General features: G+C 40.7%; 1 protein-coding gene across 8 annotated transcripts in view; it reads right to left on the bottom strand.

Moving 5' to 3' along the window:
• The window catches only part of ULK4 (unc-51 like kinase 4), a 609,379-nt gene that overhangs the window by 512,822 nt on the left and 70,619 nt on the right, over positions 1-25,938 (bottom strand). For all 8 annotated transcript variants that reach the window (XM_032408919.1, XM_032408921.1, XM_032408920.1 and 5 more), the window contains 2 exons: positions 7,861-7,968; positions 869-952 (listed from right to left, as the gene is read on the bottom strand). In XM_032408919.1, coding sequence (XP_032264810.1) covers positions 869-952; positions 7,861-7,968 — 192 coding nt within the window. The remainder of the gene's footprint in view (positions 1-868; positions 953-7,860; positions 7,969-25,938) is intronic.

Below are 25,938 nucleotides of genomic sequence, written 5' to 3'. Positions count from 1 at the left end.
TCACATCCCATAACGACGGCTGACAATGCATTCAACCCTACAGGCTGGGAGTGTTCAAACTGCACTTCTGGATCACTAGGGGTAAAATCTCACAGAGCTCTTCTCCACTTGCAACATCATTCCATTTCCATACAATGCAGCAAGTAATGAACTCAAAAGGAAGATGTTTATTGTGACATATTTTTTCATTCCTTAAGGAATGTTTTTCACCTATGGCTTTGCCTTGGGTGAAACGATGTCAAATGGTTTAAAGAAACAGAAATTGCGAACCTTTTAGGTCAGCTACTAAATCCTTTACATTGTAACACACAGGAGCTACACATCCTGGTTGGTTGGTTGGTTGGCCGGCTGGCTGGTTTTCAGCCATTAACAATGGCATGAGAAGGACAGTGAATAAATTAAAAAAAAAATCACATAATAAACACTACTTAATATTAAAATCAATGGATACTAGTGGGAGCTTCCTGTTTCTGAACTGCAAAATGGCAACCTGACAAGATAATCATGGGGCTTTTGAGGCTCACAGAAAATTCCCTTTATACACCTTGCTTATGAAACTGGTGTATCAATAAGTTTAAAAGCAGGGGAGGATTAAGAATATGTTAGTAAAAAAGCTACTTATGTTGTTTGTGCTTGCTATCATCTTTTAAAAGGCAAGACATTTTTGAAAGTGAAGGAGAAAGCTAGTTCATTTTTACACGTGCTCCGCTGTAGGTCACTTGCTCACGGTGGCTTGTCGGGATTATTTAAATTCAAGAGCAATACTTGGTTGACAGGCTCCTCACCGCTGCAGGCTACAATCCGCACACAGTGCCTGAAGGGTTATTACAATTGCGGGTGTCTACAGAGGACAACAAAGGAGCCTTACCCCTTCCCGAAGGCACCTCATTAGCACCGTGTATGCAGCCAAGGGGACAGCCCAGCATTCTCTAGGGTTCTTCTTTTTTTCTTCCTAAAATGAAGTGGAAGGAAAGGCCGTGAAGCTAACAGCACAAAAGATATTAACCCGTTCAAGAAAAAGGCAGTTTCAAATACACAAACTATCTAAAACTTCTTAATATTCTATTTAAAGTATTACAGATTACCTGACAGTTCTGACCTCGTTAGGAGGTCTTTTACTACATTGTACATACAAGGTATTTCTCTTTCTCATCATATTCTATGTGATGTTCATCAGACTCCTTCATCAGAAACCAGACGAAAAGAAGTGAGAAATGACAATATGATCCAGTTGGTAGAGAAACTACTCTGTTGATAATTGTAGATGATAATACAGTTATTCCTACCTAAAAGTTATTACATTATCTGAAACGATTTGAAGGCATGGAATACACAGTTCTGAGGAATATTCAGGATGACCCATAAGTACAAGTAAAAGAGAGTATGTTACCTAATAAGACAATGTGTTAAAAAAAAAAAATAAGCAAATGTGATTAGCAGGTCCACTAATTTTAATGATACCGGCAATGATTCTCTCACAAAAGAACCAAATTAGGGTAATAACCACTAAAACCCTCCTGCAGTGTATCAAATAAAATCAAAATATAAATCAGGTACCACAGAGAAAGGTGGGGAAAATTAATCTCTTTAAAGCAAAAGAAATTAGTTACTGTTAAGAGAAAATATTTAAGATTGTCCAAATTTTAGAACTGGTACCTTACTGATCCAAATGTTTTTTACACTTACGATGAGACTTACGACCCATTAAAACCATATCCTCACTTTTTTCTTTCTGTTTTTTGTTTGTTTTGTTTTGTTTTTCAAATCCTCAATCACAAAATTCCACACAGCTGGGGTGCTTGGGTGGCTCAGTCAGTTAAGCATCTGACTCCATCAGGTCATGATCTCAGGGTCCTGGGATCGAGCCCCACGTGCTCCCTGCTCAGCAGGGAGTCTGCTTCTCCCTCTGCTCCCCCATGCTTTCGTGCGCACGCACTCTCTCTCTCAAATACATAAAATCTTTTTTAAAAAATTTCAGTCATAATCGAGACATTATCATCCCAAGCTGCTGCTCCAGATTAAAAATCACTAATTCAACACCCAATTTAACTTCCAAACACAATTTTCCTCCTTTCCAGCTCACTTATTCAAAACATCTACCACAATCTTTTTTTTTTTTTAAGATTTTATTTATTTATTTGACAGAGAGAGAGAGCAAGAGCAGGAACACAAGCAGGGGGAGTGGGAGAGGGAGAAGCAGGCTTCCCGCTGAGCAGGGAGCCTGATGAGGGGCTTGATCCCAGGACCCTGGGATCATGACCCAAGCCAAAGGCAGACGCTTAACGACTTAGCCACCCAGGCGCCCCATCTACCACAATCTGTCTGTAATGTATCACCTACCCTCCCTCCCAGCCACTTAGATGCCGTGGTCTACCATTCAATCACTCCTGCCAAAAGCCTGAACACCTCCCCCTCCAACACGCCCTTTTCCCCTCTCTGGGGAAACCAACCCTGGAGGGAGCCAGTGGCTTGTCTTCTCCAGGTCTGTGCTCAGGCAGCTGGGCCCATAGAGGGTGGACCCCAGAACACAGAGAGTCCATGAATGACTTAGGCTTTGAAAGCCCAGGGACCTTCAATATCACTCTGCAGCCTCCCATTCGTTCCTCTCTGACCAATTCCTTCTTCGAAAGGACGACTTCACACCTGGGATCCTCCCACCACTGCACCTGCTTTCCTCCTCCTCAGAGATCATGGAAGTGGTGAGAAAGGAGCTCCCAGTGTTCCTACACCTGAAACTGTCTGCTACTTACACCCAGTGTTATACCAGGAGAGGATCCTCCACCCTTCCATGTGGGCTCAGGATCCCATTGGCATCTTGCCTCCTTCAGGGTCATTAGGTTATGGACTATCCCGTACCGCTCCTAAATTTTCAAAGTCCTGTCCACCGGGTCCTTTCCATTTCTGCTAGAATGGGCTAACTGTCCCCATCTTTCAAACAGGGCCCCCTGCAGCTCCCAGCCCCCCCCCCCCACAACTTTTCACAACCATTCTCGTTTCACATTGCCTTTCCCAGCTTCCTCACCTCCTGCTAAAGCCTCAGCACACTCCAGGAGGCCTTCTTCTGACTTCCTCACTCAAAGTAAAGTAAGTAAGTACCTAAAACAGCTCTTGCTGAGTTTCCGGTGACTTCCATGTCACTCAGTCCAGCAGGCACTTTTCAGTCCTCCTTCATGGACCATAAACTACATTCAGCCCTATTGACTCTTTCCTGAAACACCCTCTTCCCACTCCTAACTTTGCTCCTACTTTGCTTACTCGCATTTGGGTTCAGAATATTTTCTTATCGTTCTCCAATCTATTCTCCACCTTTAAGCCAGAGTCATCTTTTTGGTATTTAAACCAGATGACGTCAATTCCCTTCTGTAAAGCCTTCATGACTTCCCCTTGCTCACAGGGTCAAGACGAAGACATCCGACTCAGGCAAGGAGTCCTTCCTGCACATGCCCTGGCCAGTCTCTCCAGCCCTGCCTCCTTGCTCACTTCCCTCCTGTTCCTGCTGGTCTTGGTGCAGGTCGTGCATTATAAAAGCACCCGCAAAGTGCCAGGAATTCTTCTAAACAAGAGCCACACAGCCATGAGCAAGACAAATTTTCTGCTTTAATAGTGCTTAGTGGGGAAAGAGGAGGAGGAGGAGGAAGGGAAAGGAGGAAGAGGAAGAGGTAGGTAGAGGAAGAGCCAATAAGACAAGTAAGTCAAGACGGTGAGGACTACTATAAAGAAAACCAGAGCAGGGTAAGGAGCCAGAGGAAGACCGTAGACAGGGTGGCTCCATCTCATACTGCACAGAGCCAGGAAAAGGCTCTCCGAAGGGGTCTGAACAGAGAAAACGCAAACATCTGGTGGGGGGAGGGTGTGAAATCACTGCAAGCAGGAGGAACAGTAAGTGCAAAGGCATTGAGGCAGGAATATGGCATGGTGGGTTCAAAGAGCTGTGAGGAGGTCAATGTGGCGGGAAGAGGAAGAGAGCAGGACAGCAGTGAGAGCTGAGGTCACACAGGCACTGGGAAGGCAGCCCACAGTGGCCACCAGGGCAAATGGTGGGATTTGGTGGTGCCAACAAGCAAGACAAGAAGCACTGGAGGGCTCTGAGGAAGGACGCCGTACTCTCTCATGTGTTTTTAACAGGCTCACTCTGGCTAATGTCTGGAAAATAGACTGTAATGGACACAAGAATAAAGCAAGGACACCATCTAAGAGTTCTTACAACAGACCAGGTGAAAGATCATTAATGGCTGGGCAAAAAAAAAAAAAAAAAAAATGACAAAATAGGAATACCTGGGCTCAAGGTGGGAGGTATCCTTGATAAAAGAAAAAAATACGTAAACCATAAATGTATTGCCTCCTAATGTTCTCTGCAGAATCTACTCTGGTCTTCCATCCTCAAGCTTGTCACCTTGGGCTGCTCCCAGACAGCCAACAGGACAGGGCTTAGGTCTCTGTATTATACACTCTTGCTTCAGGTCAGTCTCACTACGTCAGCATTGACCTGAGATTTTAAGGTTCACGTGTATTCAAACTGACAATGCCACAAAAGCCCTCATCTCATGAAAAGGTATTGATTTTTATGGATGCAGGGACATAACTTCCTTTTCTAGTTTGCTATCCTAAGTTGTAGTCAAATGCCACAGAATCATCCCTTTATGAAAATAGCCTTAGCTTATATCCAATTAAAACACGTACCAAAGAAAATGATTCTCTAGATCTACTTTTCAAAGCAAATAGAAATAGGAGTCTGTATGATTCCATTTATAAAATTCTAGAAAATGCAAACTAGTCTATATGACAGAAAGCAAATCAGCTGTTGCCTGGGAGCAGGAAGAGGGACAGGAGGGAGGGATTAGAAAGGGTGTGGAGAAACTTTTAGAGGTGACAGATATGTTCATTATCTGAACTGTGGTGATGGTTTCAAAGGTGTATACATATATCAAAATTGATCAAATTGTAATCTTTAAACATGTGCAGTTGATTGCATGCCACTTACATGAGTAGACTCTCAACCCTGATCAGATGGCAGACTAGGTACCTGACCCCTCTTCTAATAAAAGCAACACCTTGTATTCTGACATTCTTACAATGTATCAGAGATGTGACAGGAAAACAAAGAATCAAACCAAAAATTAGATAATCGCAAGCGTGAGAGCTCAACTGAGCACTGAGTTTTCTTTTACTCTGAGGGCCTGCAAAACTTAGTCAGTCTGAGCTTTGATGTCAAGGCCCTGAGGACTCAAGGTAAAGTAAAACTGCCTTTCACCAAACTTGGCACAGGTGAGGAGAGACAAGAGGGAGAGAGGGAGGGAGGAGGGAGCCCCAAGTACTGATTAAGAAATATATTCATTAATTAAGAAATAACTCCAGTGTATGTATTTCCATAGGCTATGCCTGGTTGGCTCAGTCAGTCCATAGGCTATTCTTAAAAGTGTACAACTATTGGGGCACCTGGGTGGCTTATTTGATTAAGCGTCTGCCTTCGGGTCAGGTCATGATCTCAGGGCTGTGGGATGGAGCCCTGTGTCAGGCTCCATGCTCAGTGGGGGGTCTGCTTGTCCCTCTCCCTTTGCTCCTCCCCCTGCTAATGCTCTCTCTCCCTCAAGTAATTTTCTTTTATTTGAGAGAGAGAGAGAGTGAGCACAAGCAAGGGGGAGGAGAGAGAGGGAGAAGCAGACTCCCCACTGATCAGGGAGCCCAATGAGGAACTCGGTCTCAGGACCCCAGGATCATGACCTGAGCCGAAGGCAGACACTTAACCGACTGAGCCACCCAGGCGCCCCTAAATAAATTTAAGGAGTGTATAACTATTAAGAGAAAAAAAGCAAGTTGTCCTAATTGGACATAAAAATGAATCAAAATAAGAATCTACATTTCTGTTTGCTCATACATACAAAAGTAACTTTGTTAATACAAGTAGGGATGTGATTAGACTGGGGAACGAGGCTTATAGGGAACAAAAATAGGAAAGCCACTTTCCCTATATACTTTTTTTTTTTTAAGATTTTATTTATTTATTTGACAGAGAGAGACAGACACAGAGAGAGCACAAGCAGAGGGAACAGCAGAGGGAGAGGGAGAAGCAGTCTCTCCACTGAGCAGGGAGCCCAATGCGGGGCTCGATCCCAGGACTCTAAAATCATGACCTGAGCTGAAGGCAGACACAACGACTGAGCCACCCAGGCGCCCCCCCATATACCTTTCTTGACTTACTAGTCTTCTAGCTTCATGAATGTGTTGTCTCTTCAAAATATAAAATTACCTAAGAACAAATTCAACCAAAGATAGATGTACAAAAGTTTTATGAATAGAATGAACTAACTTAAATGAAAGTATTTCTAAAAATAGAAATATACGGAAGTGCCATTTTTATGCACTGGAAGACAAAATACCATCAACATACCAATACTTTCCTAACTGACACATGGGTTCAGTACAATTCCAAATATGCAGAAGACTCAAAATTATCAAGGTAACAGTACTTCCCAAATTGATCTGCATAGTCAATGCAATTTCTTTAAATGATTTGCAGAACTGGACAAGCTGATTCCAACATGCAAAGGGCCAAGAATAGCCAAAACATTTATGAAAAAAAAAAAGGAGGAGGACAGATTTGTTGTACCAGCTACCACTACTAATTATGCAGCTAAATGATTTTAAATAATGATGTTTTATAATAATTATGGTAGAAAATCAGTTTAATTTAGATACTAAGGATACTCAGGTTATACAACATTTGAGCAAGATCTAGGACACAAAACATCATAAATACAGTGAGAGAACTTCCTAATCAACTACAACTTACCAGTACTTCTTTAAAACTCAGTATCACCAATGTTTATAGCAGCAATGTCCACAACAGCCAAACGATGGAAAGAGCCCAGACATCCACTGACAGATGAATGGATAAAGAACATGTGGTGTACATATACAATGGAATATTACTCAGCCATCAGATAGGATGAATACCTACCACTTACATCAACATGGATGGAACTGGAGGGTATTAAGCGAGCAGTCAGTCAGAGAAAGATAAAAACCATATGTTTTCACTCGTACACGGAATTTAAGAAACAAAACAGATGAACATAAAGGAAGGGAAGGAAAAATAAGATGAAAATTGAGAGGGAGGCAAACCATAAGAGATGCTGAACCCTAGGAAACAAACAGGGTTGCTGGAGGGGAGGTGGGTGGAGGGATGGGGATAATTGGTGATGGGCATTAAGGAGGGCACCTGATGTAATGAGCACTGGATATTATACGCAACTGATGAATCACTAAATTCTACCTCTGAAACTAATAAAAAAAAAAAAAACCTCAGTATCAAATGAATAACTCATAATTTATCATTATCAATTCAATAACATTCAGAAAAAAACACAAAAGAAATACTAATTTTTTTGTTGAATTCAATAGCACTTCAATATTGTAACTTAAATAAAAAGTCAAATTCTGTAGTCACAAACTCTCATGGCCATGTTAAGAGCTCTATTTGCACAAAGTAGTGTTTTTAACTGAAAGGAAGCTTTTATACACAAAGAACCAATGGCCTCCTCTTGAAGGAGTCAAAGATGGTAGCAATCTAGAAAGTAGTTTGGGGGACTTTTGGTCAATTGGTTTTTAAATATGGCTTGAGAATTTCCTATACTTCCTAGGAGGCAATGGGAGAGAGAGGGAACATGACAGACAGACAAGGATAGGGACAGACAGAAAGACACTGATAGACTTAATATTTCAGAGGTAAAATTTCCCCAGGGTTCCTTAGGTATGCTCTAAGAGGCAAAGTCAAAACAACTTTTATAGGATATTAACACTTGTCAGCCAGGATTTGTCAGAACAGGTCAAAGAGCAATAGAGTTAATCAGATGGTCTCACCTGAGTGGCTACAAGGTAGATCAGCTCCCCAAGGGTTGGTAAGAGGCACTGTTTTAATTTACTGTTTCTGAAGTTTTCCCTAATTAATTCAGTTAAGATAGTAATTGCCTGAAAAGGAAAAAAAGGTATATTAGTTCATATATATCTCTCAGTTCTTTCGCCTATATGTAAAAGAAAAGACACTCTATAAAATTCACCCTCCATTTTTAAAGACTAATTTCCAAATTATTTTCAAAATATGGGTCTTAATCCTGAAAAAAAAAAAAAATGGTAACTGTCCCAGATGAAGGTAAAAATATATCCAGGGAAAGAAATGCTCTAAAACAGTGTGATTCCAAAATGTTCAGTAACTCATACAAAAGTAAAAAGAAAATGAAAAACAGAAGAAACAAACTGCTCTAAAACAGATAAAACGGTTTCTTACTGTCAACAAAGATTTAAGTAGAGAAACTGAGAATAACAGGGCGCCTGGGTGGCTCAGTTGGTTAAGTGTCTGCCTTCAGCTCAGGTCATGATCTCGGGGTCCTGGGATTGAGTCTTGCATCGGGCTCTTAACTCAGCGAGGAGCCTGCTTCCCCCTCTCCCTGTGACTCCCCCCTGCTTGAGCTCTTTGTCAAATAATATAAATAAAATCTTGAAAAAGGAAGGAAGGAAGGAAGGAAGGAAAGAAGGAAGGAAGGAAGGGAGGAACTAAGGAAGAAAGAAAAGAAACAAAAGAAAAGAAAAGAAAACTGAGAGTAAACATTTAAAAACTTCCAGAGCCATTTGACACTGCCACAACATCCAAGCATGTGATCATGGGCCTCCCTCTGTAAACAAGAGTAGACGGGTTGGACCTGCATGTGGGGTTGCTGCACAACAGCCATGCACTAGAGGAACACTTGTTGATGTGGTATTTTTTTTGAACAGCTTTATTAAGTTATAACTGACACAGAATAAACTGCATATATTTAAGGTGTACAATTAGGTACGTTTGACATACATATGCATCTTTGAAATCATCATCACAGTCAAGATAACAACACCTCCACATGTTACTTCAAGTTCCCTTGGTAATCCCTCCATCTCACTCCCTTTCATTCTTTCCCCAGACAGCCATTGATTTACTTTGTCATTAGTTCACATTTTTCTATATTTTATGTAAATGGGATCATGCCCTATGTATTCTTTTTGGTCTGCTCTGTTCACTTAGCATAATGCATTTCAGAGTCACCCATGTTGCAGCATATATCAATAGTTTGTTCTTTTTATTGCTGAGTAGTATTCCCCTGAATGGATATACCAAAATGTGTAACCCCCACCACTCACTGCCTCACACACAATGAGTGTGAAGGAAAGGGAAACATATAAATCACATTAGCCCTTGCAGCAGGTCACTTCTCCTACAGTCTTCCTTTTCCTTGACCTTTACTGATCATCCACTAGCATTACATTGAACCATCTGAAATTAACAGCATTCAGACTTTTTTCTTTTTTTGTAACCTACAAACACAGAAATTTGTCACCAGCACTCCTACTCCAAAAGAACAGCTAAAGGAAGTATTCCAAAGAGAAACTAAATGATAAAGAACCTTAGAATTAACAGGAAGGAAACAAGAACATGAGAAGAATATAGGTAAATATAACAGGTTTTCCTTCTCTTTTTAGGTTTCCTAAACTATGTTTGATGGTTGAAACAAATATTATAATAATGTCTGATTTGGTTCTAAATGAATTTAGAGGACATATTTAAGACAATTATATAAAAATGAGGGAAATTAAAAGGTTGAAAAGGAAGGTAAGTTTTCTATACTTCACTTGAACTAGTAAAATGATAGGTATGTAAAATTATACACATATGTATGTTATGTATATATATAATATCTAGGACCAGTAAAAATCTATACAAATACACTCTAAAATACTATAAAAAAATCAAAATTATAAAAAATGTTCAGTAACTCATACAAAAGTGAAAAGAAAATGAAAAACAGCAAGAAGAAACAAAATGGGAGACTTAATATCAAATATATGATTATATTAAATGTAAAAGGTCTAAATACAACAATTAAAAGAGTTCATTTAAAAATATGACCCAACTTTATGCTATCTACAAGAAACTCAAAGATAGTGATATAGGCAGATTGAAAGTAATATATAACGTATATGCATGTATGTACATACATATACATGTATATATGTGTGTAGGTATGTATACACACATGAATGTATACATGTATATATGCGTATATATACATGCATTCGTGTGTGTGTGTGTGTATATATATATATGGCATTAAAGCAAAACAGGAATGTATATGTTAATATCACATAACATAGATTTCAGAGCAAAGAAAATTACATAATAATAAAAGGGTCAATCCACCAATAAAATATACCAATCATAAATGTGCATGCATCATTAACAAAACAGCTGTAAAATATGTGAACCAAAAACTGACAAGTTATAAAAAGAATCAAACCCTCAATTATAGTTGCAGACTTCAACACCCTTCTCTCAATAATTGATAAAACAAGTAGGCAGAAAATGAGCAGACATCAAAAGGACCTAACTCTACACACACAAATTTGGCAACTTAGACGAAATGGACCAACCCCTTAGAAAACACAAACTATCACAACCCACCCAATATGAAATAGAAAATTATTTGCAGATGACATGATTGTCTTCACAGAAAATACCAAAGAATCTACAGAAACAAACTACTATAACTTATAAGTGAGTCTGGCAAGGTGACAGGATAAAATATCAGCATTCAAAAACTAACTGTATTTCTTCATATAAGTAATGAATACATGGAAACTTAAATTAAAAATGCCATTTACAATCACTGCAAATATTAAATACTTACATATAAGTCTAACAAAACATGTATAGGATCTATATGCTAAAACTACACAATATTGTTTAAAAGAAATCAAAGAAGATCTTAATAAATGGAGAGATGACTGTGTGTGTATTGTATTTTCTGTAATTATGACCTTTCTGACTGGGGAGAGACTGACCCTCCCAAGGCTAGCCAATTCTTAGAGACAGCAAAGGCTCAGATTAACTATGTCTTTGATAGGCAAACTTGCCAATCCGGACCCTGACACTCCTCTATCTGGCCCATACACCCCAGGAGGCACTATTCTTCTGCCTTCAGCATCCCAGGGCCAGTTACCACCCAATTAGAGACTATCCCTATAGCCCAAACCCTGCTGAAGTTACTCAAACAAACCAATCCTAAAATGTTCACCCTTCCTTTGCCTTTCCTGTGGAAACCCCAATAAAGGCCATGGCTTTAAGCATTCCCCTTGCTGCCATCTTCTGCCTCCTAATCACTGTAATATTTTTCCATGTGGCCCTGTGTGGCATGCCACGCCTGTCCCTAGGACCTGTGAATATAATAAACTTTATTTTCCTGAGCCTCTCCTCTGTCTCTTTTGGTGGCCAGTCCTGACTGACCATCTTATAAACAAATACAAAACAAAAGATATACTATGTGCATAGATAGAAAAACATAGTAAAGATGTCAATTTTCCCCAATCTGATAGCCCAGTTTAATGCAATTCCTACCAAAATCCCAGCAAAAATTTTTGTATCAACAAGATTATTCTAAAATTTATGTGGAGAGCACCTGGGTGGCTCAGTCAGTTGGGCATCTGCTTTCTGCTCAGGTCATGATCCCAGGGTCCTGGGATCGAGTCCTGTCGGGCACCCTGCTCAGCAGGGAGTCTGCTTCTCCCTCAGCCCCTCCCCCCAGCTTGTGATCTCTCTCTCACATACACTATCTCTCTCTCTCAAATAAATAAAATCTTTAAAAAAAAATAAAATTTATGTGGAAAGGCAAAAGAATTAGAATAGCCGAAACAGTTCTGAAAAGAAAAGGGGGGTTGAAATTATTTTACCTGATTTCAACACTTATTACATAGATAATGTAATCAAAACCATGTGGCACTGCCTAAGAGATAGACATATCGATCAATAGAACAAAGAATCCAAAAATAGCTCTACAGAAGTATGGCCTAGTGATTTCTGACAAAGGTGCAAAGGCAATCCAATGGAGGAAAGTCAGCCTTTTCAACAAATGATGCTGGAGCAACCAGCTATCCAAAGGACAGAGGAAAAAAGTAAGCCTCTACCCAAGTCTAACACTTTATACAAAATACTAACTTAAAATGGACCACGGACTTAAATGTTTAATATTAAAAATGAAACTATAAAACTGGGGGGAGGGGGATGGGATAAAGTCTTCAGGATCTAGATAAAAAAGTAGACTTGACACCAAAAGCAGAGACATTATATCAAAGAAGATGTGCAGTTGGCAAATAAGCACATGAAAACATGTTCAATGTGATTAGCAATTAGGGAAACACAAATTAAAACCATAATGAGATATCACTACACACTTATCAGAATGGCAAAAATACAAAATAGTGACAACACCAATTTCCACCAAGGATGGAAAGAAACTAGACCACTCATATATTGCTGGTAGGATACAAAATGGTACAGACACTCTGGAAAATAGTGTAGCAGTTTCTGGGGGGAGAAAAAAAAACACTAAACATGTGATTACCCAGCAAACTGTACCCCTGAGCATATATCCCAGAGAAACTGTGATTTGGTGGTAAGTATACTCTTTACCTAACCCCAGATCTTAGGAACTTATCCCAGAGAAATGAAGACTTTCATTCACACAAAAACCTGCACATCAATGTTTATAGCAGCCTTATCCATAACTGTCAAAACTGGAAATGACCTGGGTGTCTTTCAACAAATAAATGGTTAAATAAACTGTGGTACAACTGATAACATGGAATACCATTCATCAATAAAAAGGAACTACTGATACATGCAACAACCTGGATGAATCTCCAAAGAATTACGCTAAATATTAAAAGTCAGTCCCAACAGGTTACATACCATATGATTGAATTTATGCAACATTCTTGAAATTACACAAGTATAGAAATGAAGAGTAAATTAGTGGTTGCCAGTGGTTGGGGTGGGGGTGGGACATGTGATAGAGCAAATGCATGTGGTTATAAAACAGCAATATGAGGGATCCCTAGGGATGAAACTGTTCTGTTCCTTAACTGTTTTAATGCCAATATCCTGGTTGTAACATTGTACCATAATTGTCCAGGATGTTACCATTGTGAAAAACTGGATGGAGCATAAGCATACATACATATCTTCTCTGTATTATTTTTTACAACTGCATATGATCTACAATTATCTCAAAATAAAAGGTTAAATTCTTTTAAAAAGTCAACCTCATACTAAATTTGAAACCTAGGTCCCACTTTCTGCTTCACAAAGTTAGTGTCAGGGATTTATAACATTTCTCCATTTTATAATCCACTGCCATTTTGTATCAGTGAGCATCGCTTGAAATTAAAAACATTTCAATGCTGCAGATCCTTAAAGAGATAAAACTGTCTGAACTGCCTGCAGCGTAAAAGAAATTGCTTCGGAGCTTAGTGTCTTATAAATAGACACACATCATAGAATCTATACTAGTAATGCCACAGCAACCTGACATGTCACCTGCAAAAGTTAACTCTGAATAGCACTAAACAGTACACAACTGATAATGTTTGTCTGCAATGTTATTTGTATAGATTTTCCACTTGCTATTTTTAAATTTTTAAAGGAATTTTAATATTAAAAAGGGAAAGTGTAAGATTAATAAACGAACATACCACATAAATGACATATACCAAGGAGAAAAATAAGTTTTAGTTGACCTCGGTACAATAACATTCGAAAATGCTGAAACTAAACAGAACAAAAAGGTTAAAAATACATTTGCTTAGTTCTTCTTCAAACTCAAAAAATCAAGTAACGTGTGGATATTGTTCTAATGCTTATTTTTCTATATTCTGTAAAAATGCACCTGGCCTCCTAACACTGAAACTAAGAGTCAAAAATACGAGGCATCTGAGTGGCTCAGTGGGTTAAGCGTCCAACTCTTGATTTCAGTTCGGGTCATGATCTCATGGGATCAGGCCCCGCATTGGGCTCCACACTGGGCATAGAGCCTGCTTAAGATTCTCTCTCTCTCTCTCTCCCTCTGCCCCTCCCCCCACCACACACACATGTTATCTCTATAAAAAAATTTTTTTAAGATTTTATTTATTTGCCAGAGAGAGAGCAGAAATAGGCAGAGCGGCAGAGGGAGAGGGAGAAGCAGGCTCCCCACTGAGCAGAGAGCCCGACGTGGGGCTTGATCCCAGGACCCTGGGATCATGACCTGAGCTGAAGGCAGATGCTTAATCGACTGAGCCACCCAGGCACCGCAAAAATTTCTTAAAGAAATATAAAAACAGGATATTCAAGTATTACACTACTATTGTGTTCATTTTTTGAAAAACCAAAGTAAAGAAAAACGAGCGGATGGGAGGGGTCTTATTTCTAGCATCATTATTAAGTGGAGACTAACCTTCTGCAACCACAGGCATGATTACTACAAATAATAATTTAAGATTGTACTATTTCCTAAACTACTTTGAAATCCAAACCCATTTTATACCAACTTTGACAAGGTGTAACAAGAGCTCTTTCAGCTTTATCTGAAGTCATCAGATTGAATTAAATAGTAAAATGTGCATCAGTCTTACATACCCTGGACTGAGTCTCTTAGGTCAAAGGCAGAAAGACAGGAAGATGAATTAAGAATACCAAGGCTTAGAAGTTCTGTGGTTATAAAACTAATACTCTGACACTTGTACAGATATAATTTACTTGCTCTTGACCCTCAAAATAGTTCTTAAATGTTTGCGTTCAAGGTTATACAATTAAAAGCTACAAAAAGAAACTGAATTCAACCCCAGATCCAGAAAATATCTGGCATTTCCTATTTGGTCAGTGTTTTTAGGCCAAAGGGACCTCTTTCTAAACCCTACTAACCTGAACCTTGTTCAGCATTCTCCCCTAACCTCTGAAGAGGTATTCCACAATCTCAAGTGAACAGAGAATTCCAATTGATACCACTCTGCCCAGGCTTTTTCTTTCTTAGAACCCCACTTTCAATGTCCCCAACATAGCTAGGGCACATAAAATAAGAACATGATAAGCCTCACAGTCCTTTCTTACATTTTATTCGTATTAAATCTTAGATTCCCTTGGATCTTGCATTTCTGATTAAGTCTTGCCAAGTAAAATCACACCTGTAGACTTGAAACTTCAAACCCTTCATTCTCACAAGTGCTGGTTAAAAAAGTGAAACAGAGAGAGAACGAAGTCTTGACACACAAAAGCAGGCCAATGACGCAGAAGAAAGATGGAAAACCTGTTTGAAGAGAATATAATTCTGCTCTGTATTTAATAACTGAAAATGTTATTGCAACGAAGCACTGTTGTCTCCACGAAGCTCTCCTGGTGACAGCTTGACATCAAAGTTTTAACACTATCTTCTGCGGACATAACCTTTAATCTCTGATTCTCTACATATGGGTTGGGCAACTGCATTCAAATTGGCATCTAACTCCTAAAACCAGATAATGGGAAGATGTAGCAAGGACTGCTAACTCGTCCCTCCCTGCTGAGGCCTAAATATAAACAAATAACATAACTGGTGGATTACTTCTCTTAAAGATAATAAACTGTCAGGAAAAGCAAATAAAACACGTAACTAGATTTCTTGCAGTCTTTTAGTCATACAGAAAGTTTTGAAGCACTAGGCACACAAACTTTATCAACTTCCCGGGTTGCTTGGGAGTTTTGTTTTTAAATTAGGTGTCAACAATTTTCATCTGCAAAAGAAATTTGTCATTTTTTGGTCACCAGTCATCCGATCCCCCTTCCTAATACCCCTGAACTTCCTTTTGGGGAAAAACCTTTCCTGTACTATTCTTAGTCTGAGGGATGACAAAACGGGCATTCTGCCCTCCAAATATGGAACCTGAAAGGGACCCTGGCTCCCTTCGGAAACATCTTTCTTCCCACAGTCTGGTACAGTCAAGGGAAGGCCACAATCTAAACTCAGCCTATGGGGCCCTTGCTCAGAAATCTGAACCTTGAGTGGAGTGACACAGAGTAAAGAAAATGATGAACTTCATTCACTCATTCTGGCAGTGCCCCAACGAAGACTCCAAGAGGGTCCTGCTCCAGAGGCCTTCCAGAGCTGCCAGGTCCTGACTGCTCCAAATCTTTTGGAGCCTTTGACCTTGCTCATTCCCTCCTAATAAACACCCTTTATACTTAAGTTAGGCAGAGTCAATCTGGAAAAGTGATACACAGTACTACTGCTGAGCAGTTCCCCTTCTTTCCTGGACACACACAAAGATTTCCCACCCACTGCCTTGGAGTTGGATGGGGTGGTGTGACTAGTTCCAGCCACTGGCTGAAAGTAGAAATAATGTAGGTATGCCCATGTGCAATTTTCCAGTCTCTCCTCCCCACCCCAGGAAACTCGAAAGCATTACGACAGATGGAGATGCCATATAGGATGGAAGCAGCCTGGAAGGCCAAGGTCAGCTGCCCTCAGAGCTACCTAGGCCTGCAAGAACAAAGGTGAGCCTGAGATGTTGATGATCTTCATTACCACAACATAAACTAGCCTATCATGAGACTGAACCCTCATTCAATTCAAGAAGACCACTCTAGTTATGCATAGAACTAAAGGAGTTTTCATACTTTAAAATAATCACTAATAAAACACTCAGTAAACTATTGCACATATATCTAAGGGTAAAAGATCATTTGTGTGGCAGCTAAGATCTGCCATCAACATTTACATCATGGATCTGACACCACGGTTGCAAAGCACCAACCACCAGAAAAGCACTGTATTAAAAGTATATGAAAAAAAAAAAAAAAGTATACGAATAGGGCAAATGGGTGGCTCAGTCGGTTAAGCATCTGCCTTCAGCCCAGGTCATGATCCTGGGGTCCTGGGATCAACTCCCACATCAGGCTCCCTACCCAGCAGGGAGTCTTCTTCTGCCTCTGCCCCTCCCCCCCTGCTTGTGCACATGCTCTCTCTCAAATAAATAAAATCTAAAAACAAATAAATAAAAGCATATGAATAAATCTTGCTATTCAGATTAAGTTAAGAAATTAGATGTCAGACTGTAATAAATCTGTAGTTTGAAACCTGAGTAACCATTAAAATTCTTTTGTCCTTCCAGATGGATGGCAGACAACATATCCTAAATATTCCTTGCATTGAAAATAACAAAAAAGGAGCGCCTGGGTGGCTCAGTCGTTAAGCGTCTGCCTTCGGCTCAGGTCATGATCCCAGGGTCCTAGGATCGAGCCCCGCATCAGGCTCCCTGCTCGGCGGGAAGCCTGCTTCTCCCTCTCCCACTCCCCCTGCTTGTGTTCCCTCTCTCACTGTGTCTCTCTCTGTCAAATAAATAAACAAAATCTTTTAAAAATAAAAAGAAAAAAAAAGAAAATAACAAAAAAAGTCAGGTAAAATATTTTTAAATATCTTTATTAAATGCACAGCTAAATTGGCAAGAAATTAAGGAAACCTGAAAGACCAAAAAAAGAGAAAAAAGAGGAAAACAGAGATATAAGTAAGCACTCAAGATACTTTCACCCTGGGGCACCTGGGTGACTCAGTCAGTTAAGCATCCAACTCTTGATTTGGGCTCAGGTCATGATCTCAGGGTTGTGGGATTGAGCCCCACATCGGGCTCCACACTCAGCGGGGAGTCTGCTTGAGATTCTCTCTCTCCCTCTCCCCCGCTCCCTCGCACTCTTTCTCTCTCAAATAAATAAATAAATAAATCTTTTTTTAAAAGATACTTTAACCTTGGTGGCATGTGCTAAATCTTGGTGACCTTGAAATAACCTTTTGAAATGGAATAAGAGACAAATCTTAGGCCCTGCCCATAGTGTGGCATCAAATATAGGAGACCATTTACATTCAGTTGAAACCCCAAGGATGTAGGAATAAAACGTGAACCAGCCTGCAAAAGAGGATGGTAAGGAATCTTGAGATCTTGCTACTGAATGAAGCAGTGGGGAAAAAAAAATCTTCCTTGAGCATTAAACCAGGTCTGAAAAGCACATCTGCAGGTCACATTCACATTGCCTCTCACCTGGCAGACCAGAGATTCAAGCACCTGGGAGTTTGCTAGGCTGACCAGTGGCAACATGGCCTTAATGATGGTCTACAGTTAATGAGGTCAAAATGCTAGGATTTCCCCAGCAGATTGTAGAGCAGTGATTCTCAATTTTACTGTGCTTCATAATCACTGAAGAACTTGTAAAAACACAGTACTGGGCTCCACCCCGAGTTTCTCATTCAGTATGTCTGGGGTGGGGGCCTGAGAATTTGTATGTCTAACAAATCGCCCAGTGGTGCTTAAGCTCTAAGACACCAATGAAATCACTACTGCGGGACTCAATATTGCCTGCATATTGGAATCATTTGCAGAGCCTTAAAAACTATAGATACTGCATCCAGCCCCAGAGATTCTGGTTTAATTGGTCTAGGGTATAGCCTGGACATCAGAATTACAGAGACCAAAGTCTGAAAGCTCAGAGGACTGGAAATGTTGGAATGGTTCTACAAAATGCAACCTGCCCAAGCCACCCTAAACCACCCCTCCCAGGAGGGCCTGAAAAACATGCCTTAGTGAGAGGGGCACCAGCACCTTTGAGAAGCTCTTGGCTATCCTTGACAGGCCAGGGGGAACAGTAGAAAGTACAGACAATGGAACTGGGTTCTCTGGTCACAATGTGAATAATGGGATCTAGCAATGGTAGAGGCCAATGAGCACTTAACTGTAGGCACAAGTGCTGCAATGAGTCACACGGCAATCTGGTGATCAGAGTATTCTGACCCACTGGAATCCAAGACAATGGTAAACTGGCCATCAAATCAGCCTACTAAGGTGATGATTGACACATAGTAAGAAAATTTCTAGGTCTACTGGGCAGAAACCTAAGAAAAGTCCCCATACCAAGGATTCACAGCCTCTCATCCAGATCCCACACCCAGGCCCGTTCACAGATCCAGAACTCCTCCACTAAGCTAAAGGTCCCTTCCAAAGAGACCTCTAAAAAATGGCCACAGTGAATGCTGTAGATCTTCCCCCACCACTTTTCTTCCCCAGAGAGTCCTCAGACATTTACCATGGGACTGAGCACTGGGGAAATACCCAGACCCTTTGAAGTTATTAGATACTGGCTCTGAACTTGGGCTGATCTCTGGAGGCCTCAGAAGCCACTATACTCCAGCAGTCAGATCAAGAAAGAGCTTATCAAGGCCAGGTGCCACATGGGATCTTACTAAACCCATCTCACATCTGTCCAGTGGGCCCATGGGCCTATCCTTGGTTATTTTCCTAGTCCTAGAACATACAATGAGAAAAGATACACTCAGTAACTAGTAGGATCCCCACAATGGATTCCCACCCAGTGGATTGAGGACTACTCAGAGGACAAAGAGACAAAATGGAAGCTCCTGGAACTACATTCAACACCTGCCCTGCCCACCCATCCAATGACAGTAAACCAAAAGCAAGCCATATCCACAGATCAATGATTAGGAACCAGTGCCACCAAAGACTTGAAAAGTGCAGGGATGGTAACTTCTATCATATCGCCATTTAACTTGCCTGTTAGGCCAGTACAGAAGCCATATGGGTTATAGTTACTGCAAATTTAATCAGCTGATGATGCCTATTGTAGCTGCAGTTTCAGATGCGGTATCTTTACTGAAGCAAATGAACATAGCCCCTGGCACTTGTTCTGCTTTCTTTTCATTCTTTTCCATTCCAATCAGTAAGTAAAATCAGAAAGCAGTTTCCACTTACCAAACTGCCCCTATATCAAGTCTCCTGCTTTGTCATAATATAGTCCAGAGGGACTCCCTCATCTTGATAATCTGCAGGATAGCATATTGTTTCATTATACCAGTGACATGCTAACTGGCCCTGTAAGTAGCACCCTAATTTGGATGCCAGAGGGTAGGAGACAAGTCCTGCAAAAGTTCATGGTCTATTTCACTGGTGAAGTACCTAGAAATCCAGTGGTCTTGGAGCATTTGATAATATTCCTTCTAAAGTAAGAGAGAAGTTGCTGCATTACCCACCAAAACAAGGAGGTTCAAAAATGGGTGAGTCTGTTCGGATTTTAGAGGCTCCAACCCATTTACTGATCATTGATAAGGCTGCCAGTTTTGAGAGGGGCCCAAGAAAAGGCTCTACAGCTTGTCCAAGCTAAAGTACAAGCTACTCTGTCAGTTGGGTCTCAAGACTCAGCAGACCTAATGCCATTGGAACTGATTGTGGCAGATAGGGATGCTATATAAAGCCTGTGGCAAGCCCTAGCAGCAGAACCATAGCATAGCACAGATCCCTAGGATTTTGGAATAAGGTCTTGTTCTGCCCTCTGTCAATAACCACACTCCATTTGAAAAGCAGCTCCTGGCTTGTTCCTGGACCCTGGTTGAGACTGAATGCCTGACCTTGGAATAATAGGAGACCTGACCTACTCATCATGAACTGCATGTTACCATAACATTGGTTATACACACTAGCATTTTATTTTTAAATTAAAATGGTAAGACCAGGCCCAAGCCAAGCAGATTCACTTGCTCCATGTGCAGGTGACAGACTCCTGTGGTTACCTGCTCAGCTGCCTCTCCCTTCCTTGACCCATTCTCGTGACTTACTAGGGACTTCTATATATTTCCTCTCTCTCAGGAGAAAAAAAGCATAAACCTGGTTCTCATATGGATCTGCATGGTATGTCAAAATCAGCAGAAAGTGGATGGCCACTTCACTGCAATCCCACTCAACTTGGTGCACAAAGAATGGTGAAAGAAAATCCACTGAGTAGGCAAAACTTTGGGTGCTACACCTATTAACAGAGAGAAATGGACTAAGGGATCGATCTATACCAACTCAGAGGCAGTAACTAACAGGGGTCAAAAACCTAGAAAGAACAAAATTATACCCCCCCACACAAAAAAAAAAGGAAAATCATAAAGTGGGGGGAGAGAGGTATAGATGGAAGCCTTCTAAATGGGAACAGCATGTAAATACATTCATAACCCACCCCCATAAATGCCCACCAGAGGGCATCAGTAGTCAGCTGGAGGGGCGCCTGGGTGGCTCAGTTGTTAAGTGTCTGCCTTCGGCTCAGGTCATGATCCCAGGATCCTAGGATCAAGTCCCGCATCGGGCTCCCTGCTCAGCGGGAAGCCTGCTTCTCCCTCTCCCACTCCCCCTGCTTGTGTTCCCTCTCTCGCAGTCTCTGTCAAATAAATAAACAAAATGAAAAAAAAAAAAGTAGCTGGAAAAGCAAAACCATCTATGGATGCCAATCAACATCCTTCACCAGTTACCCTGGTGCTTGCTCAATGAGCCCGCGTACAAACTAAACAGCATGGAGGCCAGGCTGGAGGCTATGCCTGGGCCAACAACATGGACTTCTGCTCACCAGGGATGACTTGGCCACTGCCACTGTTGAGTTCCCAACCTGCCGTGAACAAAGGACAACACTGAGTCTTGATGTAACTCCATTCTCTAGAGGACCCAGGTGGTCACCCAGTGGCTGGCTGATTATACTGGAACTCTCTGATCATGAAGGGGACAACATTTTGTCCTCACAGGGACAGATGCCCATTCCAGGTATGAATTAACCATCCCTGCCCCTGCACTTGAGCCATCTCTACCATGCATGGTACTGCCCCTTTCAGTCGGCCTCCCAATGCAACTCCCAAATGTTCCAGGAATGGCATTCACCCCACCCCTCTTCTTCTCTTTGGACCAAGAGGTAAGAGCAACTCCACTATTACTAACCCCGGATAACTGCACTATCCCTTGTACTTAATAACCCCTTTGTAAATGAACCATCAACAAATTATCCCAATTTGAGTGTACCATGTGTGAAGAACTATGAATGATATAATTCCCTCTGAAAGCATCACTTTCCAGTTTTTCCCATACTAGTTTCTGAAACCAATTAACATTAGAAATGATGGCATTTCCTTCCCCTCTCCCCAAGAGCTGGATTCGTCTTTTCCTTCTTGGAAAATCATACCAATATCATACACTTAGACTGACCAATGACTAAGTTGTCAGATTTCATTTTGAGTAATAGCCTTTGAAGCCTTCATAAACTATTGATTTTATACTTTTGAGCTAGTTTTAGTCAAATTAAAAAAAAAAAAAAAGGAACTGCTGGAATTGCCAGGGACAGTGGATTCATATGTCATCTTGGTATCAGAGAATTAGCCCCTGTATTTGGCTTGACTACTCATCCAGCAACCATGCTCACCAATGGCAACTGTGTGGCAGTGGCTAAGGGAGGGTAGTACAAAGTAAGACACCAGCAGTCCGCAGAGGCCTCAATCTAGAATCAACCTACGATGATGAAAAAGTCATGCTGTTCTAACGAGTGCTTTCTTACCAATGTCAGGTACTGCAGAGCCAGGACTCTCTGGCAGCTATATTGGAAAGAGATGCATACCCTCTATTTCCACCCTTCTCCACCTCCCTCTGGCAACCATAAATTAAACCTAACCAAGAGGGAAGGAGAAGCCATTCCAGACAGAAAAAACAAAGCCAGATGTATATTCCAGGTATTGCCACACTGTCGTGGTAAACCCCTTCTTCTGTATCTAATGAAGGAGCTAGTAGGGTATAGATGATATATTTACATATCTTTATTGAGGGTTAAATGACATTTTTATTTGGGATCAACAGAACACAATTATGTCTGCTACATAAATGTTTTCTTAAGAAACCAAGTTACCATTGTCCATTAATACTGAATCTTTTAGGGACTTGAATAATGTAAAAGTTATGGCACAAAGAACATAACCTCAATACTGCGGTTGGAGCTTGCTATATATAACTATTATTTACTTGTTACTATGTTCTTAATAGTCATCCCATCAACACTCCTCAAATAGTAGAAATACAAAGGAAGCTCATTTTAAATTGCAGTTTTCTGCCTCAGGGATCAGCTCTGATTAGTTTTGTTTTGTGCGACTCTCCCCATCACCAATTCTTTCCAGGTTTCTTTCATCTAATAGAAAATTAAATGTGATGCTCTGCTCGGTTCCCAAGGATTACTAAATTATATCACATTCAAATATATAAGCCTCACAACTGCTACTCTAAAAATATTATAACAAAGGTATGTGCATAGCCCAGGTAAAACGAGCACAAAAATCAGAGCAGAAAACACAGAAGCTAAAAATTGTTCTACAAGATGTCAGGTAAGAAATTAAACGAATTCTACCATTATAAGAAATTAGGAAACATGCCTTTCAAGAGTTCTTTAATGTGAGATGTTTAATTTGTATGCAAAAGTGATTCAAATATGGCAATTCCCTAAATGATATGTAGTTCAGCATCATGGTTTAATACAACAAATCCAGAATGTTTCACTTTATTCTACACAAAGACCTGAATATTATTCAACTCTCGCTTTATCGTTTTCAACAAATTTGTCTCTGGCACTGTCCAAAAAGTAACAGAAAAACAAGTTTAGCAGGGAGGTACAAGGGCAGAGTCGCTGAAACTAACAATGTGGATGATTATAATTGATAACAGTCTCAGCTCAGGGCTACAAACAATCCAGAAATGGTTTCACAGTATCTGATGTGAACGATGGCATCTCTCAGCCCCTCAACAAAAACTCCTGAGGAGAGCACATTGACACAGCAGTGGGTACAAAGCACTCTGTGGGGCTATTTAATAACTACGAAAGGGGGGGAAATATAAATCCAACAAGGAAGAAGTCATTTTGTTGTTTGTTTTTTTAGGAAAGCATCTAGCACCATTTTTACAAATTGCCATCAACAAGAACTTGCTCAAATGCAGGTTTTAGAAAGAAAAGTATTACCAGAAACATAGCTAATTTTTTTTTAATAGTTCTTCCCACTGGTCGCATTTGAGCAACTACTTTGTCTTGAGCTGAGACACATACACTGGCAGACACACAACACTGTTATTAACCAAGTCCTGATGATGGGCCAAATTTAAATAAAGAACAGCGAAATCATTTTCTGAGATTATCGTCGAAAATTCATCTCTCTCTCTGCTTCCTGTTGCCCTGTCATGCAGCAAAGGTGAAACTGAACCTAACTTAAAGTATATTTCGGGGTTTTTTGGGGGGTTTTTTGTTTTTTTTAAAGATTTTACTTATTTGAGAGAGCGAGAGAGAGCACACATGCACACACAGAGGGAGAGGGAGAAGCAGACTCCCTGCCGAGCAGAGAGCCAGATGCAGGGCTCGATCCCAGAGTCCTGGGATCACGACCTGAGCCAAAGGCAGATGCTTAACCACCTGAGCCACCCAGGTGCCCTTGAAAGTATATTTGGAAGTGAGATGCAGCTGGTGTCCTTCTCACTCCTTCTAACATTCCCAAAACTTCTGTCGTGACAAAGGACCCGTGATTGAGTACATTCTCATATTACACTAGCCTCCTGGGTGCCCTTGACTACTGACCCCCTGCTCACTCCTCTTCTCCACTGAGGACACTGGTTCCTTGCTCCTCACCTTCTTTCCTACCTGCACTCCTGTCTCCACCTTCAGCAAAGTGGACATCCATGTGGAAGACACACCCAGCACCCTGACCACACGGTTTCCTTGGGCTCATTGTTCAGTTCATTAGCCTGTTCCTCCACCCCGACTCAGCCACTCACCCACAGGCACCTCCTGGACCCTACAGTACCTCCAGTACTTCTCACATTCAAACACTCTTTAATCTCCACTCCCATCTTTTTAAGATCCTTTTTCAAAGCCCTTCCACAATTATTTTTTAAACTCAACAATACCATCCAAGCCAATGAGTGCACCACCTTCTTGCTTTACTTGCTTTCCTACCTGGACTGGGTCCTGGGGTGTAAGACTCAAAATCACAGGGCCTCGTGTGAAAGGGTTTGGAAGTGGCCACTCTCTCCCTCCAATGGACTCAACCACTCCCTTGACTGAAACCTGTCTTAGACTTAAACAAAATTAACTTTTGGATAACACTATAAAGAGAATAAAATGACAAGCCACAGACTGGAAAAAAATACTGCAAACCACATATCTGATAAAGGACTTATATCCAGAATCTATAAAGCACTCTCAGATACAGATATTTAGATATACAGACAGATCACTAAAGAGTGAGAGTTGGTAAATGGATGGATGATAGGAAGACAGATGGCAAAGTTCAGTAATAAGAAAACAATCTTAACTTTGGAGATTATGATTTCCCAAAAAGGATTTGTTCTATGCCCATCCAGCCTCATCTCTTTCAACCACATGCTTCCCAACTGCAAAGTGACTTGGATCATCACTAGTTACACCTACATCCTGAGACCTCCACCATGCTATTATCATTCATGCTATGTTGCCTGTCTTGTACCTTCTCATAAAGCTAAGTAAATCAGGTTGAATGAAAATAAATGTAAATAAATACATATATTAATGTATATACTACTACATATGTATATACTACCATACATAGGGGGATTGAATTCACCAGAAGTCATCGAGCCCAGAGATATTTTGGGGGGAAGGTTTTTAATAATATATTAACAGACATGGGGCTCTCCAAATTGTTCTTCTTCAGGCAATTCCAGAAAGTTCGGTCATTCAGGCAACTTGTCCATTTCATTTAAACTGTCAAGTATGTAAGCCTACAGTTAGTACCCCTTAATGGATGTTGAATTTATACTGCTATCTCCCTTTTAGTCCTGACAATGGTGACTTTGATTTTTTTTTCTTTTGATCAATCTGGCTAGAAGTTCAATAATCTTAAGATACCAAAGTATGAACTATTGGTTTCACTGTTTTTTATCTATTGCTACTTTTCCAATTCATTGATTTTGCCTCTTATTTTTTATCATACCTTTATTTTAATTGCATTGGATTTATTTTGCTCTCCTTTTTCTAGTTCCTTAAATTGGAACTTAAAACAGACTTACTTTTGGGCGCCTGGGTGGCTCAGTTGGTTAAGCGACTGCCTTCGGCTCAGGTCATGATCCTGGAGTCCCGGGATCGAGTCCCGCATCGGGCTCCCTGCTCAGCAGGGAGTCTGCTTCTCCCTCTGACCCTCCTCCCTCTCATGCTCTCTGTCTCTCATTGTCTCTCTCGCAAATAAATAAAATCTTAAAAAAAAA

This window comes from Phoca vitulina, unplaced genomic scaffold (genome assembly GCF_004348235.1).
Source record: "Phoca vitulina isolate PV1807 unplaced genomic scaffold, GSC_HSeal_1.0 scaffold10, whole genome shotgun sequence".
NCBI classification, from domain to species: Eukaryota; Metazoa; Chordata; class Mammalia; order Carnivora; family Phocidae; genus Phoca; species Phoca vitulina.
Note: the sequence above shows the minus strand (reverse complement) of the source record. Positions and strands in the feature narration are given on the sequence as shown.